We start from the raw sequence: 20,217 nt of genomic DNA on the forward strand, positions 1-20,217 counted from the left end.
AGAAAAGCAAAACTGGGATGAAGTGTACAAATAAACCAATGTGAATATGAAATTCTCTAAATTCTCCACATTGTTTAAATTGAACTTTGAAAAGACATTTCCAAAAGTATGCATGTCTGTATCATCATCTTACAAAAACAGATTGATAACAGCAGGTATAAAGAAGTCCAAACACTTAAATACCTCAGTTCCATGAAAAAGATACACAATGATCCAGACTTCTTAAATTTCTATCACAGATACAAAAAGATCTATAGGAAGGTGCATATTGCTGCAAAAAAGTCATTCAATAACAAAATAATATATAATGCTGAGAATAAAAGCAAAGCAGTCTAGGATGTTATAAAAAAGGAAATGGGAAGAGGCAAACAAATGCAGAATAACATACTGCTAAGGGAGGGGGATAAGGTAATAAATATTCCACAACACTTAGCAAACTATGTAAATGAGCATTTTTCAAGTATTGCAGAGAACTTACAGCAAAAATTCCCCAAAACACATATAACACCTGTAAATAATGTTGCACTAAATACAATGATGTTACTTCCAAACACAGAGAATGAAGTCAATAAAACTGTTCAAAAACTAAAAAGTCAATAGGCTTAGCTGAAGTACCAGTGTGTGTACTGAAACAATGCATAGGGATTATACAAGGCCCCTTAACAAATATAATAAATGAATCCTTCACATCGGGAACATTTCCAGAGCAGATAAAACAGGCAAGAGTTGTACCATTGGTTATGAAAGGTAATGCAGAAGACATAGAAAATTACCGGCCCATTTCCCTGGTGTTGTCATTCTCAAAAATAATAGAGGCAATTATGAAAGACAGATTAATGATTTACCTGAATAAATACAATCTTTTAAGCGAATCACAGTTTGGTTTCCCGAAGTGGCAAAAATATGAAGTCAGCCATAGTAGAACTCACAAAAGTTGTACTTGTTGCTCTTTATAAAGATGAGTGCATCTCACGCATATTTTTGGATCTTTCTAAGGCGTTTGATACAGTCAGACTCTATTAAATAAATTAGAAGCATTAGGAATAAGAGGGTAGCTAATGACTGGTTTTGATCATACCTAGCAGATAGGGTACAAAGAGTAGAGATAACACATACTTCAAATAGATCTAAACATTTAGTAAAACACTTATCAGAACCAAAACACATAAATATAATGGCTCCGCAAGGTAGTATATTAGGACCAATACCGTTACTGATATATGTAAATGACCTTCCCAGTAGTGTTGATTTGATTTTAGCAGGAGAGCTAAAACAGCTTAGGTCTAACCCGCCAGTGCCCGCACCAAAACTAAGTTTATTGTGCGGTATCGCTCCCTGTATATCTAGTAAAGCCAACCAGTGCCCTTAAATAGTGCAAGGAGTCCCTCTACCAGTTTTTTGTTAGACACAATTTCTTCAGGTCTAGTTGTCCTGAAGATTCTGTATCTTTTATTCTCGAATGCCATGCATACAAAGATTAGGTGTGATGCAGTTTCTTCACCCTCATCACAGATCCTGCATTTAGGGTCCTTTTCCATTATACCCATAGTGTGTAGGTGTTTTTTGAAGTTCCCATGACCGGTCATGAGTCCAGTCATGAGTTTGATCTCTTTCCTGTTCAGTTCCAGGATTACAGAGCTTCTTTTAAAACATGGCTTGGGCATCATTACCTTACCATGTTTTCGTTTATGGACCTTGGTCCAGTACCCTACGTGCTGTTTCCTCAGCCAGTTCCGTATTTCTAATTTGATTGTAGCCTTGGTGATTTTCAAGACAGGTTCTGGTCCAATAAATGGAGTTGTTGCCCCAATCCTAGCCAATCTATCAGCTTGTTCATTGCCACAGATCCCTGAGTGGCCTGGGACCCACACTACATACACCCTATTGCTTCCCCCTAGCTCCACCAGAGCCCTGTGGCAATCTGCAACAATCTTAGATCTTGTTGCAGGAGCTGCCAATGATTTCATGGCTACCTGGCTGTCTGAATAGATGTAGATGCTGCGATCATTCTAGCACCTACTCATATTCTCCTCCACACATGCCCTGATTGCAGTAATTTTGGCTTGGAATGCAGAGGCCAGTTTCTCTAGAGAGATGCTACTCTCCAGTCTTGGCTGAACCATGTACAACCCTGCCCCAATGCCTTGATCTGTTTTCGACCCATTGGTGAACCACACAATGTCCCCCATATGGTGTCGAACTGTTTCCTTCCACTGCTCCCTACTTCCACTTATTATGTTGTAAGGCTTGTCGAAGTAGTTAGGAGTTATTATATAGTCAGCAGGCATTTCCCCAGCCATACCTATATTTACCTCACTCACTATGTTAGCGTGTGATTCTGGATATCCAAATGAGCCCCAGTTTTGGCCAGTTTTAAGTCTATGTGCCCCAACTGCTGCCTCCATCTTAACCCAAAGGTGAAGTGGAGGCATGTCCAGTATGGCTTCCGTTTCAGCAGTTGGTGTGCTGCTAATTCCACCCGTTATCGCTAAGCAGGCCAATCTCTGCACCTTAGCAAGCTCTTTAGCAGCAACACACTATTCTACCCTCTTCCACCACACTATGGCCCCATAGGAAATCCTAGGTCTAACCACTGTGGTGTATATCCAGTGCATACCCCTGGGGCTTAGGCCCCAGTTTTTGCCGCATCAAAGAGCTTTAGATTCCAACTTGTATGCTGAATATGTCTCTTCATAAATGGCACCACAAGAGTCTTCTTAGGATTAACTCTCAGATCCTGTTTAATGCATCATTTTTGAACAATGTCCAATCCTCCTTGTGCCATATTCCTGACTGTGTCAGTGAATTTGCCAAGTATTACTATGACAAGGTCATCTGCGTGTCGTTGGCAGAAGTGTTGTCTGGAATTTAGTTCCTCAATGAGTTCGTTCACCTTTAGATTCCACAATAGAGGAGACAAAACTCCTCCTTGTGGTCAGCCACTAGTGGTCTTAATTACCATCTTTTCATTCATCATGGTAGCCTCTACTGTCCTTCCACTAAGCATGGCTCTGGTCCACCCACACATAGTGGTCCCCAGATCTTGCACCTCTGCTGCCCTTACCATGGAATTGAAGGTCATGTTACTAAAGGCCCCCTTGATATCCATGAAGATGCAGAGGGCTATTTCTTGCAAGTGAAGTGCTTTTTCCACCTTCCCGACGAGTTGGTGGAGAGCTGTTTCACATGATTTACCTGGTTGGTATGCATGTTGGTTCAGGTGTAGAGGGACCCTACATAGCCTCCTCTCCCCAACGTATACATTAACCAGTTTTTCCAGCGTTTTGAGAATGAAGGAGGACAGACTGATTGGTCTCATATTCTTGGCCTTGGTATGATCAGTTCTCCCTGGCTTTGGAAAGAAGACAACCTTCACTTCCCTCCAAACATTGGGAGTGATTCCTACTGCTAAGCTAACCCTAAATAGCCTGTATAAGATTCTTATAAGCTTTCCTCCTGCCTGTTGCAGGAGAGCTGGAAAAATTCCATCTGGGCCAGGTGACTGAAACGGCTCGAATGTTCCCACCGCCCACTGGATTTTGTTGAAGTTCACACACTCCTTGGCCGCTTCCCAGTCCTCTCTTAGACTGTCTGAGAACCGTTGTCTCCCTGGGGTCACATACTGGTCTGTGTTATCTGGCAGAGCATATTGAGGAAAGTTAGTTTTGCGGAGCAATTCCACCGTCTCATCTGCTGTCTTTGTATATTCCCCATCCTCCTCCCTCAATGTATCTCCTGGATTAGTTGGTACTCTAGTGAGAATTTTGTGAAGTCTGGCTTGTACAGCCGTGCCTTCCACTTCCTCACAGAATGCCTTCAAGGATGCCTCCTTTGCTTGTCTTATTGCAAGGTTGTGACTGACAAGGGCCTCACGATATTTAGCCCATTGTCCTTTGCATCTCGCAATATTAAAAAGTCTCCGTACCTGTTTTCTTTGCATTTCCAATTTGTTATTCCACCAAGGAACACTCCTATTTCTGCACTTCCTGGTGATTGTGCAGTTGTCCTGATATGAGGTCACTGGCTTCCTTATCGTGGTTTTAATTTCCGATAAGCCTAAGTGAGGGGCCCTCCTATATGTCTCCCAGTCTGTTTTCCTGGGATTTCTATAAATCATGATCTGTCTGATTCCCATTTCAACCTTGAATTTAATATACATGTGGTCCAATGAGGATGGCTCCAACACCACATGCCATTGTCTGACATAGCTACCCATTGTCATGGAACCAAATGTTATGTCAATTACTTTTTCCCTTCTGCTGTTCCTGAATGTAGGTTCATTGCCCCTATTCAGGACCTCTAAGATGTTAGCTAAGAGGAATTCAAGAAGGTACTCACTTCTACTGTTGGTGTCCTTGCTGCCCCACACTAGGTTGTGGGCATTGGCGTCGCACCCCACCAGCAGTTGGTCACCTTGCTGATGGCAAGTCTCTACCAGTCTCCTCACCTCCAAGGGAGGGGGAGAACTGCCTTCATAAGGAAGGTATGCTGAGCCCAAGACAATTTCCCTCATGATACCTTACTCACATTGCTGCATTTTGATGGAAAGAAATTCCGTTTCTAACATAGATGCGTGTTCTGGAGTTTCTTAGATTTCTAGCATAAATCAGCTAAACTCCAGTGCCTCCGAGGCCCAATACACCCCCCTTGTATAAATAGGGTTCTTGTTATCAGGGCCACATCCACTCCCTGTCTGCCCAGGCAGCGGCTCAGGGCAGCAGAGGCCCCTTTACTGTGCTGCAGATTAATCTGCAGCACCTCCAGGCTCCATCTTACTGCCATCTTGAAGGTCTTTGAGAACCCTGACAGTGACCTGCGAGAACCCTAAAAACAGTTTCAGGTCCTGCTCCCGCATCGCCTTCAGGGACTTCTCACCAACCTCCACTACCAGGGTTCGTCCTTCCGGAGCAACCTTCTGGTTAATCACTCTCCATTCTTCTGTTGGGACTTTTGGGTTCTGGGCCCCTATTTTCCGGAACAGAGTCTTGGGAGAGACTTCCTTAAGGATCTTGGGTACCCATAATGATATCTTTGCGGTCTTAAGAAGCTCCGCTGCTGTCTTGACCAGCAGCTTCGCATCTTCCCACGGGGATGTCATGGGCACCTTGTCCTTGAGCCATTCTACTGTGTGCACCCAGTCACAGACGAAAATGAGTGCACCACAGTCTAGATAGACCCTCCTGAAGTTTGGACCTGGGCCAGCGTCCCCCCCCCCCCCCCCCCCTCGATCTTTTCAAAGAGGGCCATCTGTACTAGTTCCTTCTGCTGCGAGGTAATGGCCACCAGTGGATAACCTTCCTGGATAACTGCCATCCTAAAAACTGAGACTGCAGTACTATAGGTCTGTTTCCCTATTTGTTGCCTCAGTTTTTTCTGGACCTGCTTTCCAGGAAGGAGTGAGTCTTTGATTCCTCCCTCATCCGCTTACTACCTGTCTTTGACGTTGTGGGGGTCTGCGTGTCCCCTTCAACCTGAGACAGTTTTTTCCTGGGGGTCTTGGGTTCTAGTCCCTTTACTTCCCTCCATTTGTGTTTAGGAAGCCATTCTTTTCCTTCCTTTTCCCTCTGTTCCCTGAGTAGCTTCCTCCTTTGGCCACCAGACAAGCCTTTGATCTTAATCTGGTCTAGCTTCTCGGTTACAGTTCCCGCTACTGGCTCAGGTCTAGGCCCTGATTCAGTACTGGAAGTGCCTTCCATCGGTTCCGTCCCCAATGTTTGGTTATCTGAGATCTCAATTTGCCCCTCAGTTTCTTTTTCTTTTTCTATAATCATGTCCATCTTGGTCCCATGAGATTTGGGGATCTAGAAGTTCCACACTACAAATACCCCACGCAGTGTAAGGCTAATTACTCATGGAGGTCGCCCGGTTTCCCTGAGGCTCCATTTGCGACACATCTTCCCATGTGCCACGCACCCCTCAGCACGGATCGCATCACACCTTGGGTTGGGTCAGGGAATAGGGTAGGACTAGGAGTGGATAGGGGGATAGGGAAGAAGGGACATTGTAGGACACTCTTAGTCTGATCCATCGGCTGAGGCCTTTCCGGCAGTAGGTCCTCTACCTTCGGCATAGCCCTCAGCTTCCCGCGGATACGCAAGCCTCTCCACCCGCACGGACAGTGCTTCATCAAGGTGGTGTCCCCGGAGAGGCCCTGTAGCGTTACCCATGGTGAAAAATTCTCTTCGCTGATAACAGCAATATTATAGTCACTGAGGAAACAAGAGAACTCCTTGCCAAGAAAGCAAATAAAACTCTCAAGGAAGTTTACGGTTGGTTAATAAGCAATAAATTTACATTGAACATAAAGAAAACTAATGCCATGAATTTCAGTTTGAAGAGGAAATATGACAACGTTAAATGAAATGTAGATGGCACCTCTATAGACTGTGTAACAAATGCAAAATTTCTAGGAATGAATATTGATTCTCAGTTGAAGTGGTGTGAACACACAAAGGTACTTGTAAACAGAATGTCATTACCATGTTATGCCCTTACAATCCTATCATCAGTGTGTAACATGCAGTGTCTTTTAGTTAGATATTATACATATGTACACTCAGTTCTTAGCTATGGCATTCTTTTTTGGGGAAACAAATGCACAAAATATGAACACGGTTTTCAAACTCCAGAAAAGAGCCAAAAGAATAATAACCAAAAATACTATTTGAGCTCATTGAAAAGATCTGTTTAAAACACTGGGGATTTTAACTGCTCCATGTGAATACATTTACCAGTCATTTGTACACATAAAAAATAACATTGGTAATTACTGCACAGACAGCTCTGTCCATGACCGTGCAACAAGAGATAGACCCAACTTACATTTACCAAAAAACAAAAAAAGTAAACATAAAACTCAAAACAGCATTTTCTACCAACTGTACAATAAATTACCAAAAGAGATTAAAGAAATTGCAAAAATACACTTATTTAAAAAGGCAGCTAAAAAGTACCTGTTATGCAATACATTGTATATATTGAAGGATTTCTTAGATAAAACAGAGTAGGGGTTTGCTAAAAAAATTATACAAATAAATAAATAATAATAATAATAATGATTATAAAACATCCAACATTCCACATAACACCTTCACTTTATGTTTTTTCCTTCTTTTTTCATTTCTAGAAACACTCTCCCCTCAAGCTATGCATAGCACAATACTAACACCTCTCCCTCTTTCTGAACTCAACATCTCACTCATTACCGAGGAATGCTGACTCAGTTTTTCAGGATAGCAAATAGGAAGTTGTGGTACAGAAGATGGCCCAGAGATCACCAATGTGTGTGTGTGTGTGTGTGTGTGTGTGTGTGTGTGTGTTTGTGTAGTGTTATGAAACACTGTGTGTACAGTATGTGCAGTGGCTGATCTGATAGTAAGATATGGGTGAACAGTGTGGCATTACATTATTTAATAAGTTATTTGTAAAAAAAGTATTTTATACCAGGAGTAAAATCTAATGATTGTTTCTAACTAGAAGTCTGTAAATATATTTGGATATGAAAAAGCTCATTTTAAATTGGTCTAAACTTCTAAATACTTTGACAAGGCCTATATCCTTGTAAAAAGAGATCTACAGATGAATAAATCTGCTGCTACTACTACTACTACTACTACTACTGCTACCACCCCTTTAGTTAACTCCTGCCCTTATTTTATGTCCTTTTATGTTTTTTGGAACTTTGTTATTTATTTGCCTACCTCTTTTATTTGTTGGCTGAGCTTTGGCTTTTATCAGTAATGTTATTTATTTTGGGAATTATTTTCTTTTTTGTGTATTTGGTGAATGTTTCCTTTATCTGATGACCTACTTTCCTGGTTTGACCATTTTTATTGTTTAATCACCTCTGAGTAATACTTTAATAATCCATGTATTGTTCAGCTATCTTCTCTGGTTGTTTGGCGATCATTTTTTTCCATTTATCATAACATAACTGTTTTTATTTTGTGCCCAATTTACTGTATTTAGCTACCTTCCTCCATTTTGTTGCAGTCGTATTTGTTTTCCAGCAGTCTTGACAATAGGGGGAGTCTGTAACCTTGTGCATAGTGTACCCAATAGTACATGGTGTTTTCTGATTGATTTTTAAGTGTAATGACTGAATTTAGGATCACATGAAATATGCACCCTAGAGACCACCATAATTAGTTTCCAGCATTTTCTATTCCTGTTTGTTGTTGTGAGAAATGAGGTTGTGTTTTGTGCAGCTTTTGTAAATGTATTGAGTTCTACACATGAAAGTGCTATATAGTATATTAAAACTATTTGAAAGAAATTGTTGATTTTTTGGTTATAGTGTTTTATGCTGAGTGAAATTCTACCTATATTGGAAACTGGTTATATAACACATTGTTAATCCATTGTTTTCCGGTCATACACCACTTTGTACATTGTACTGGAAGAAGGTCTTTTATCACAGAACATTTGATGCTGACAAATTGACTGAGTTTCTTTATTGTCATAACAATTATACCTGTCTCAAAAACAGAAATTTATGTTAGTTTCTAATAGCCTCTATTTAAAACATGAATACTACTGTTTAAAAAAATCCCCCTCTCGTCATTGGTAAAGGAACTCATCATTCCAAAAGCTAGCATACTGTCATGACTTTTATGAGATTTAACCTCCAAAAGATGGCAAAAAACTCATAATATGCAATTCCACACAAATAAAAATGAAAATATCTTCAACATTTTGCAGCCCTGTCAGCAACTGTATAAATATTAATTTTTATTTTAATAATGAACAGCCTCAGTTGCACCGTTTACCTAGAATTTACCTAGGTTTCAGTCAGAATAACCCATCCTTCTTCAGAATAACAGTGTCTACTATTTGTCCATAGTGGACATTGTCAAGCTAAAACTACAAATCCATAAATTATCGTCAAACTGTAAAATTTATCTGGCACTGCCTCGGCCACTTCGTGACTGCGATGTGGCAGCCACGAGTGCTGTACTGGAACTTAGTGGTAGATACTATTATTCTGAAGAAGGTTGGGTTATCCTGACTGAAACCTAGGTAAATTCTAGGTAAACGGTGCAACGGAGGCTGTTCATTATTAAAATTAAAAATAAACAAAAATGACTTACAGGTATCAAAAGTAAGGATCTATGGGCATACACTGTGTGAGGCTCCATGTGTGGAGCTCCTGGGTATCCATATGAATAATAAACTGAGGTGGCACCAGCATGTGGATGGGTTAATCAAAAAGCTCAGTTTATCTTCATCTGCAAACATACTGTATGGTGCAGGGCAGAGTGGTCATTTCTATTCATGTTCCAATCACAAATGGAACAAGTTAAAAATGACTGTCTAGATGTCACCGTACAAGCCCCAATCTCCCTTAAATTGTTCTTGTGGTCCTTATGGAAAATGTGTGTTGCCAGCAGTAGAATCAATTTACAGTCAGCTTCAAACGATGATTCTCTAAATTTTCTCATTGATATTTCAGGAAAAGAACATTGCCATACCTACCACCCAGGCATTCCGATTTGAGTTCCCGAAGTGTCTCCATAATATTGTTGTGGTTATTGAACCTGCTGATAACAAGTGTAGCAACATGGCTCTGAATTGCTTCATCTTACTATAATCCAACCTGGTGGGGATCCCAAACACTTGAGCAGTTCCCAGGAATGGGCTGCACTTATGTTTTACACGTAATCTCCTTTGTAGATGGGTGACACTCTTCTGCAGCACTGCAGTGAAAGTGAAAAATGTATTTATTTGAAACTCCCATCGTTTGTCTGTTATGAGCCTTCCAACTCTGATGTTTGTTCTTGCCACAGTTATTTCTGTAAGTTCTTGTTGTACCGGTAAGTTACTCAGTATTTGTAAACCACTTCATTGAACTAAGTTTGGCTGTTAGCATCTGCTGACCATACTGTGGATGATATAGCTCATTAGTTTCTTTTTCAGCTTGACTTCTGCTGTAGTGGCTCTCCAAATGTGGGTAGGAGTAGTTCTTACAATGTGGTAAATTTTCCTAATAGGTGCTAGTCTCGAACACTTTGATACATTATGTCCATTTGTATTGACAGTGTGCACCTGTTTGATGTGGGTGGAATTTCTCTAAGAAGTTGCTATGCAACTGATACACAGAGTGCCACAGATGATGTACGGAGGATGTGCCTCATGTAGTTTCAGCTAGTTTTTGTATGAAATTCATCCTTGCACTTTATTTTTGTTTAACATATTTTTTATTTATTTCTTTATCTTTATTAATCCAAGGATCATCTCACAGTGATGCAGGACTTGTCAAGGTAATACAGTGCAAGTCAATAGAACAAAAGTGTAAAACACACAGCATGCTTAACATGCTTTATGAGGATAGGTCAGGCAGCCTATGACAATAGAACAGGCGGTCGTCCATGGCCTTGATTAAGGAACCATCCTGGCATTTGCCTTAGCGATCCAGGAAAACCACAGGAAAGCTAAATCAGGATGGTTGGACAGAGCAAGTCCATCCTCCTGTACATGTGGTCAGTGTCTTAACAGTTGCTCTGTCTCATTCCTTGATTTACACTCAATTTATTTCAGATAACTTACAATATAAAACATAGTCTTCATTTGTCATTGACACACAGACTGGGGACATCCACTGATGACTCTTGGAATGTTTCCAGTTACTTGAAATGTAAAACATAGTTCCATTCTTCACTGCCTCACACACTAAAACACTCACCAATGTCTCCCAGACTGTGAAGATGCTGCTATTCACCTTGCATCAGCTACAGACTCCCTTCTCACCATATTCAACTACGTCCCACAATCTACCTGGAAAATATTAGTGTCATGAAGTTTACATCATGGCACATGACTTCCTCCTGAAAGCAGTAAATCACAATCATGAATTGAACTGTGACAAGATGCTGTAGTTCTCATCTTTCATTACTATTCACTACTCCTGAGTCCTCTAAATAATCTTTAATCTTGTAACATACTTATTTAAGAACATAGCTTTAGCTTTCTTTCAAACAGATATATTTTAATACTCTTTTTCGGTTCATCTGACGAGTTATTATACAGTTTTATCTCTTGATGTAAAATGCTATTTTGTCTTGATAATGTTGTTTGAAAGGTGGCAGTTCTGTGTAGTTTTATTTCAAGATGATTTGTTGCGCAGCCCTAATATAGGTCTTGGTACCTCCATTTTATTTACACTCTCCTCCAAGCTTGTTTATTTCTCAAGTGAAAAACACATACCCTGATTTTTGTGGGGTCTAGCTTCAGACTGTTAAACTCTTCTTCCAACAATTTAGTTAACTCATTTTCTCCATTTTCAATTGTGTAGCTATTTGTCACCACTTTACTGTGTCATCAGTGTGTATAAATCTCCCCTTTCCGATTATGTACACATATGCCACCACTACTGTGTCATCATTGTGTAAAAAATTATTTGACTCGAGCAGCTATTGGTATGTTTATTTTAACACTTGATTACAATGCTATCTTGTCACGATAACTGTTTTTATATTGTCAGTGTGTGACAAATCATTTTATTTGTCTCCAACTGAAAAATGTAAAAACAATTCTCTTTCATGTGTAATAGCAATTCTCTTTGTTTTTTGCCTTTGTGACAAAAACAGTGACAATTAAGCTTAGTTAGATATATATGTATGGAACATAGTTATTTCAATAATACTGTACTAACAACTCTTTAAAATTATCTACAAACATTCAGTAGTTTTAGATCACCAATGTTGGCAGTGGCTGGAAACAAAACGACAACTTCAGCCAATTCAGAACTAGGGATCCCTCATTCAGGATGTTGTAAACAAACTATAGATGATATTGTTCTCAAATTTTTTTCTAGAAATAATAATGTTGTACACATTTTTTAAAACATAGATTGGAGTGATGAAACTTACAGAAGCCAAAAATGTTGTGGACTCTCTCAAGTCAGAAGCAGATATTCAGCAGAAGGAACTTGCAGAGAAGCAAGCTAAAGCAAATACTGCCCTTCAGATAATAACAGAAACAATGCACAATGCAAACTCACATAAAGGGCAACTGGAAATGCTCAAAGAACAAAGTGAGAAGAAGAATCAGGAACTTACGATAAGGTAATGCATCTTGAATGTGTATTCCTGCAGTCTTGTCACAGCTTGCTTCACATTATCATAGTGATTTTATGTATTTTATGCAAAACTTTTTCTCTAGTTGATGGACTAAATATAATTCTGACAGTGAAAAATCAATATTTTTGTCATTGATTGACATTCATACAAGAATAATATAGTGACTCACAATTTTTGACTACATTTATGTTTTATGACCAGTAGTTTTACATTGCTTAGTAGTGTCAACTGAACTGATAAAATATTTCAAGGAATAATATTACCCAAGTATCTTCACAAAGTCATTTTTCTGAACTTTACCAAAACATAAGAACTCTTAAAAGTAAGATATTAATGTAGGGGAAGACTTTATATGTAATAACCAGTTATATACACTGACCAGCCACATTAATGCAACCAACTGTCAAAAGCCTGAATAACCAACTTTAGCAGCATGGACTTTTGCAACACATACAGGAAGGTTAATCGATTGTGCCTTCCAGAATGATGCGATCACCTAGGGAATGCCACGAAAAGATTCTCCAAGTCATAATGCCTCCTCCTCCAGCGTGGACTCTTCCGACAATTGGTGTTGAGTTTGGCTTTCAGATGTTCTTGAGGCTGTAGACATCAGCAGCCATCTGTCTGATGGAGCATAAAATATGATTCATCTGAAAAGGCCACCTGTGCCCTCTCAGTGGACTTCCATATGTGTTATTGGTATGCATATTTCAACCTTTGTTGCTGATCAGCAGCAGTCAGCATTGGCACATTAACCCGGTGCCTGCAGTGGAGGCCTTCATGCAGAAATCATTCACTGCAATGGTCATTGAGGAGACACTCTTGGTAGCTGCTTTGTTCATCTGGGCAGTCAGGGGCTCTACAGTTTTATGTCTGTTCAGCCATAAACATTTTGGATAGTGACATTTTGCAATGCATTGTATACTTTAACTATAGTGGCATGCAAACAGTTTAAAAACTTAGCCATTTCAGAAATGGCATGCAAACAGTTTACAAACTTAGCCATTTCAGAAATACTTCCACCCTTGGTCCGAAGGCCAATGATCATGGCAATTTTGATGTTGGATAAATTGCTCCATGTGTGCATTACATCAACGACTGTACTGTTCTCCACTTCTCCCCGACACCTTTTATATGCCATTCACTGCTAGTAGTGCCACCTGCTATCTGTGAGTGGTTATTACATGCTGACTCAAACATAGTTGGTTGCTACATTAATGTGAACTGACCATGTACATCATTGACATTTAAGAAGACTCTAAATACACACTGACTGTTGTGTATCTGTTTAAAGTGAAGGGTAGAACTGCTAGAAATTTGCTATTAGCAGCAACATAATTCATAGTGAAAAAGACAGTGTGCCCTTGGGGCTGTGACAGAAACCTGTGTCTCAAAAAACTTCAAACAAACATTATCTCCATTTGTCAAGCCTTATTTATGATGCACAAAGTGAAACAGATGACAACAAAGTGAAAACTGTATTAACTAATGATTTTAATTCTTCATATAAAGAAAAACATGGGCTTTTAACTGTTGTGTCATTACAAAGGTTAATGAGTAAAAGAAATAATCTGTCAAATATATATGTATCTCACTATTTCAGAATTCTGCAACACAATTTAAGTGTGAATGTAATGAAATTTCTTTAATAATATGGTTTCTTTCATGGCAAAGAATGGTACTTTTAAAACCATGAGATATTTGAAAGCTAACTTTTATCCTTCATAATGAATATACTGTCAGCAGTATATTATCTGCAGTCCATGCACAAATTTGATCCATTAATGGCTAAAAAAGAAAATTTTGGTATATGTTATATACAATCAAGTTTCAGTTGGACAAACTATTCAGTTGTAATATGGGGCGACTTCACCTTGCCAGGTATAGATTGGGAGTGTTATGCCATGAAAACTGGTGCCACAGACTGGTAATCATGTGGCATTGTTCTGGATGTCTTGTCCAAAAATTACCTTGACCGTATAGTTAGAGAACCAATTCATGAGGGTGACGCCTTAGACCTCCTGGCAACAAACAGACCAGGACTTATGGAATCAGTTAGTGTAGAGGAAGGTGTCAGTGACAATAAGGCTGGGGCAGCATCTATGCTGACAGGTCCTAAATGTTAAGAAATGTAGGAAGATATATTTGCTCAGCAAGGGTGACAGGATACAAATTTCACAATATCTCAGCAGTCATCACCAAATATTCGATGATGAGGACGAAGGTGTGGGGAACAAATAGAAAAAATTCGAAGGCATCGTTCAATATGCCCTAGACAAGTATGTTTCGAATAAGGTTTTAAGGGATGGGAAAGATCCACCATGGTTTAATAGCTGTGTTAGAAAATCACTATGTAAACATAGATCAGTTTATCTCAGATTCAAGAGAAGTAAGAACCTAGCTGACAAACAAAAGCTGAACAAAGTGGAAATGAGTGTAAGGAGAGCAATGAGAGAAGCGTTCAATGATTTTGAAAGTAGGACGTTGTCAACTGACCTGAATAATAATCCTAAGAGATTTTGGTCATATGTAAAATCAGTAAGTGGGTCAAAATCATCTATTCATTCTCTCAGCGACCACACCGGCACTGAAACGGAAGATAACAGAGAGAAGGATGAAACACTGAATTCAGTCTTCTGAAGTTGTTTCACAGCTGAAGATCATAACACTGTCCTTCCTTTCAATCATCGTGTGAATGTCGGAATGGCAGATATTGAGATAACTGATCACGGAATTGAAAAGCAGCTACTATCGCTTAGTAGTGGAAGAGCTTCAGGACCAGATGAGATACTTATTAGTTTCTATAAAGATTATGCGAATGAACTTGCTCCCCTTCTAGCAGTAATTTATCGTAGATTGCTTGAGCAACGAAAGGTACTTAATGACTGGAAAAACCTGCATGTCATTCCCGCTTTTAAGAAAGGCCGTAAGGTAGTCCACACAATTATAGACCCATATTGTTGACGTCAATCTGTTGTAGAATTATTATGGAACATGTTTTATGCTCAAGAATTGTGACGTTCTTGGAAAATGAACAGCTCTTCTATATAAATCAACATGGATTCCGCAAACAGAGATCCTGCAAAACTCAGCTCGCTCTGTTCGTCCATGAGGTCCACAACACAGTCGACAATGGTGCTCAGGCTGATGCCGTGTTCCTTGATTTCAGTAAGGCATTTGACACTGTCCTGCATTGCTGTTTAACGAAAAAGATATGAGCTTGCAGTGTATCAGAGCAGACTTGCACATGGATTCAAGACTTTCTTGCAGATAGAACTCAACACGTCGCTCTGAATGGAACTAAATTGACAGATGTAAAGGTGATATCCGGAGTACCACAGGGAAGTGTGATAGAACCATTGCTGTTCACAATATATATAAATGATCTAGTAGAAAGTGTCGGATGCTCTTTAAGGCTATTCCTAGATGATGCAGTTGGTTATACCAAAATAGCAATGACAGAAGACAGTACAAATTTGCAGAATAATGTGCAGAGAATTGAAGAATGGTGGAGACTCTGGCAGTTGACCCTGAATGTAAATAAATGTAACATATTGTGCATACATAGGAAAAGAAATCCACTACTGTACAGCTACACTATTGATGACAAACAGCTAGAGACAGCATCTGCTGTAAAATATCTAGGCATAACTATCTAGAGTGGCCTTAAATGAAATGACCATATAAAGCAGATAGTGGGAAAAGCAGACACCAGACTCAGATTCATTGGAAGAATCTTAAGAAAATGTAACTCATCCATGAAAGAAGTAGCGTATAAGGTGCTTGTTCGCCCAATTCTTGAGTATTATTCATCTATCTGGGATCACTATCAGATAGGACTGATACAGGAGATAGAGAAGATCCAACAAAAAGTGGTGCATTTTGTCACAGGATCATTTAGCTGGCAAGAGAGTGTTAAGAGATGTTAAACAAACTCCACTGGCAGACGTTACAAGAGAGACATTGTGCATCACGGAGAGATTTACTTTTGAAATTTTGGAACAGCATTTTTCAGGAGGAGTCAGACAACATATTACTTCCTCCCACATACACCTCGCATATTGAGCACCAGGAGAGAATTCGAGCAATTAGAGCCAATACAGAGGATTACCGACGATCATTCTTCCCACGCACTATGCACAAGTGGAACAGGGGTGGAGAGATCAGGTAGTGTACCCTCCGCCACACACCATTAGGTGGCTTGCAGAGTATGATGTAGATGTAGAGGAGCACGACACATCAAATTACCTTGAGAGGGAGAGAGAGAGAGAGAGAGAGAGAGAGTTTCCACAATACTGCTGTTTACAGTATGAGACACAAAAATTTTTTGAGAGTTTACTGACTGGGAAGAATCTCTTTTAGTTATATATGACACTGACATATTTAACTAATTCTGCATGAGCTAATTTGACAGTATGGAGAAAATATGAGTGAAAAGTTTTGCTAATGTCACATGTTGTATGATGAGGTATCGAATATATTGCTTCCCCCTACTTATACCTCCCGAGGAGATCACGAATGTAAAATTAGAGAGATTAGAGCACGCATGGAGGCTTTCAGACAGTCGTTCTTCCCGCGAACCATACGCGACTGGAACAGGAAAGGGAGGTAATGACAGTGGCACGTAAAGTGCCCTCCGCCACACACCGTTGGGTGGCTTGCGGAGTATAAATGTAGATGTAGATGTAGATGTAATTTGATAGTGGGATAAGACACTGAAAACTGTTGATATAAATTATTATACTGACTGTTTTTTTTATATATATAAATGAAAACATGCTCTCCTTGTACTGCAGACTGTGCTGCCTTCCTTTCCACTCCTGATAGAAAAAATTACTTAGTGATGGTTTTCAAGTATGAAAACTACTGGGCCATTATTAAAGCATAAACTTCTTAATTGTCACACCATGTGAAAACCTACATATGTTCGAGCAGAACAGTGAAGCAGTTGCTGAGTCCTTTTACGAAACATGTTACAATCTATTTGATTTGTGATCTGAATGGCAGTAAAATTTGGGATTATAGCATTCAAATTTATGTTTCTAGAATAATGTCAGTATACATCTACACAAATCACACCCAGTATTTCATCAGGCAGTTGACAAACAGGATTCTTCAAAGATGTCATGTTGTTTAGTCATAAGGTTCCTTTTCATCTTCAGGACACATTAAACAAACTAATTTTCAGTAATGGACAAAAATTACAACTTGTGTGCTTCATGAACATTTGTTACATAATACTTTTTTTGCCTCCAAGGCATTAAAGACAAATTCCAAGTGTGAGGGAAATACTATTTTTACTAATAAAATGTGGCAGTAAGTCTAGTGATACTGTGAAAAGCTACAAAACTATGTGCATCTCAAACTGGGTAAACTTTATGAGACTTGTAATTCCAACAGAGCATGTACAAGGACACTCTGCTTGTTGACCATTCCTTATTTTCAAAGAGTTATTCTTCGATTTTCTTTGCGATTTGGTCAGTTCACTCTGACTCATGATTTGACACCAAGTAATGTTTTAGCTCTGGGGATACATTTCCATGGAACTGCTGGACACTTAAAGAGTGCAGTATGGATGTATCTACCACTGTTCCATCTACAGTTTCATGCAAAACCTTCTATATCTGTCTCCATAGCCAAATGGTTAGTGGTTAATGTTGTTGGCGCAGAAGGACATGGGTTCAATTCCCAGTACCTCCTTGGATTTTTTCCTTAGATAAGGAGGTCTGCAATAGGGTCTACTCAACCTTGTAAGTCCAAATAAGGAACTGCTTGAATAAAGAAACAGTGGTACTCCCAGGATTCATCTGCTGGAATTTCAGCTGGCGGGATTGGCAACATGATGATCACATGTTCCACGATCACAGATTGTTCTTCTTACTGTCCTGTAGGCAGCATTTGTCCAATCAGAACAGGTCTAAGGCCTAATCTATGAGTGGTGTTTACTTGAACTATTTCACCTTGGATAACTTACCAATAGTCTTGAGAGTGTGTTGCCAGCAGTAGTGAGCACTAGAATAATTTTATTTTTGAAGAGGAATAAATATTTCTGTTTTTGCAATTTTTATGTTTCTTGTTTGTGTAATTTCAAAATGTGAATGTTTTGTGTTACACTGTTGTATATGACACAATGAAAGTATTAAATTTAATTTAAGACACCAGCCTTACATTTGATGATTGGCTTGTGTACCATATGGTTTTAGTCAAGAAGTCTATTCCAGTTTTGATAAACTATTGAAGTAATGCCAAGTGACTAGGATTGAAAAATTTGAAGGTGAACATTTATCAAAATATAATGATGTAACTGCCTTCAGTCTCACAGTTAAGAGAGATAGTTGCAACCATTCATTTGATATTTGCGTGCCATACCAGACATGTCATACATGAAAGTAGCAGTGCCCGTGAATATGAAATACAGGTATTGTTTTATCTTAGTCATGAATATAAAAGCTTGCATTTTCTAATGTTGAATAATGATAACTGCACAAGCAACATGTATTGCTATTTGTACAGTAGCCTTGAAGATGCATCAAAATATTTACTAGGCTTTTGCTTATTAAGATCTGGAAACAGATGAGTAGCTACAGAAAATAATTTTATATTTAGATTATCTTCAATACCCTGTATAAAATATTTTTTTAGTTGCTTACCATTAATATACAATTGGCATAATATTTTTATCTAGGACCTTTTCACAGGGATACTACAGACAATTTTCAACTGAAAGGCAATTCATTTTCTTGCAGGAAAAAAGAAATAGATGCAGAACTAGCTGAAATTGAACCTGTGATACAACAAGCAAGGGCTGCTGTGGGCAACATAAAATCAGAGTCACTTTCAGAAATTCGTTCACTTCGGGCACCACCAGAAATCATACGTGATATACTTGAATGTGTTCTTAGCCTTATGGGAATTCGTGATACTTCTTGGAACAATATGAAAAACTTCCTAGCTAAAAGAGGTGTCAAGGAGGAGATTAGGTAAGAGCAAAGTATAAAACTGCTTCATTAATAATCTGATCTTCTGCCATTATACTGTTTTGGGATGTGCTTTATGAAAATGGAAATGAATAACTTTTTCAGGTTTCTGTGATTTTTTTGTTTCTCTTATTTATAGGAAGAGGTTCTATCATGCAATATGTTGCATTAAATTATTAGTTAATTGCATAGGACAAACCTAGAATCTTTTTGATAATGTGCAATATGTGCATAACAAGCGTTATCCTGAAGATTTGTGTGATATATCTATGAAGCTCCAGCTATAGTACTCATTTTTGGGAATACAGGTAGTTTTTAGAGTAAGATATTGGAAGAGAAAAGCATTTTTCTTTGCAGAAGATTTAGGCTGGAAGAGCTCATAAAAAAGTAATGCAAATGAGATCTTTAATTATTGTATTTAATGTGTTTGATGAAGGTGCATCCACTAATGAATGAAATTTTAATATAATGTAGGAAAAGACAGATTTCTACTTACTGTAAAGAAGACACATCAAGTTGCAGACAGGCACAATTAAAAGACACATACATGAAGCTTTTGGCCACAACCTTCATTAGTAAAAGAGAGAGACAGCCCATTCACACACACACAAGCAAGCACACCTCACGCACTTACAACTAACAGCTGCCGATCTTGGACCAGAATTCTATGTAACAATTGATATGTTTATCAAATAATACTTTGATGAGAATATTCACATAAATTTTATGAACTTTGGAGAACGCTATGCATTGTTTGGCGATGCAAGAAATACAGTAGTAGTAGGCAAGTGAGCGTCTGGCAGCTGCAACTGTACCTAGCTTATACACAGTGTTTAGAGTAGCAGTTTTCTTACATGCCTTTGTGAAGAGGTGAACAGAAGAAATTGCTTATTTATTTGTGATGAGTAATGTTAATTAATTTTTTCTAACTGTTTGTTTCTTTTTTGGGAGTGTTAGTATTCAATTAGTTGACTTGAAGTTTAATGCACTAATTACTGACATGAGGTAGCTGTACATAGTATGTGTAGAATACCAGTACACATGCTTTATTACGTATTTTTACTTGTAAGTGATCACTACCTGACTGTATTTTGTGTATTGTGCTAAGTATTCCGTTTTATTTCTCTAATTGTTTGTATTTTTTTTATTATTAGTGATGTATT

At 38.8% G+C, this 20,217-nt stretch overlaps 1 protein-coding gene across 1 annotated transcript in view; it reads left to right on the plus strand.

Moving 5' to 3' along the window:
* Positions 1-20,217, plus strand: part of LOC124594191 (cytoplasmic dynein 2 heavy chain 1) — a 786,854-nt gene that overhangs the window by 537,273 nt on the left and 229,364 nt on the right. Inside the window, exons 50-51 of the mRNA XM_047132551.1 lie at positions 11,848-12,062; positions 18,824-19,057. Of these exons, the coding sequence (XP_046988507.1) occupies positions 11,848-12,062; positions 18,824-19,057 (449 nt within the window). The remainder of the gene's footprint in view (positions 1-11,847; positions 12,063-18,823; positions 19,058-20,217) is intronic.

The sequence above is a fragment of the Schistocerca americana genome, chromosome 2 (assembly GCF_021461395.2).
Source record: "Schistocerca americana isolate TAMUIC-IGC-003095 chromosome 2, iqSchAmer2.1, whole genome shotgun sequence".
In the NCBI taxonomy this organism is placed as follows: domain Eukaryota; kingdom Metazoa; phylum Arthropoda; class Insecta; order Orthoptera; family Acrididae; genus Schistocerca; species Schistocerca americana.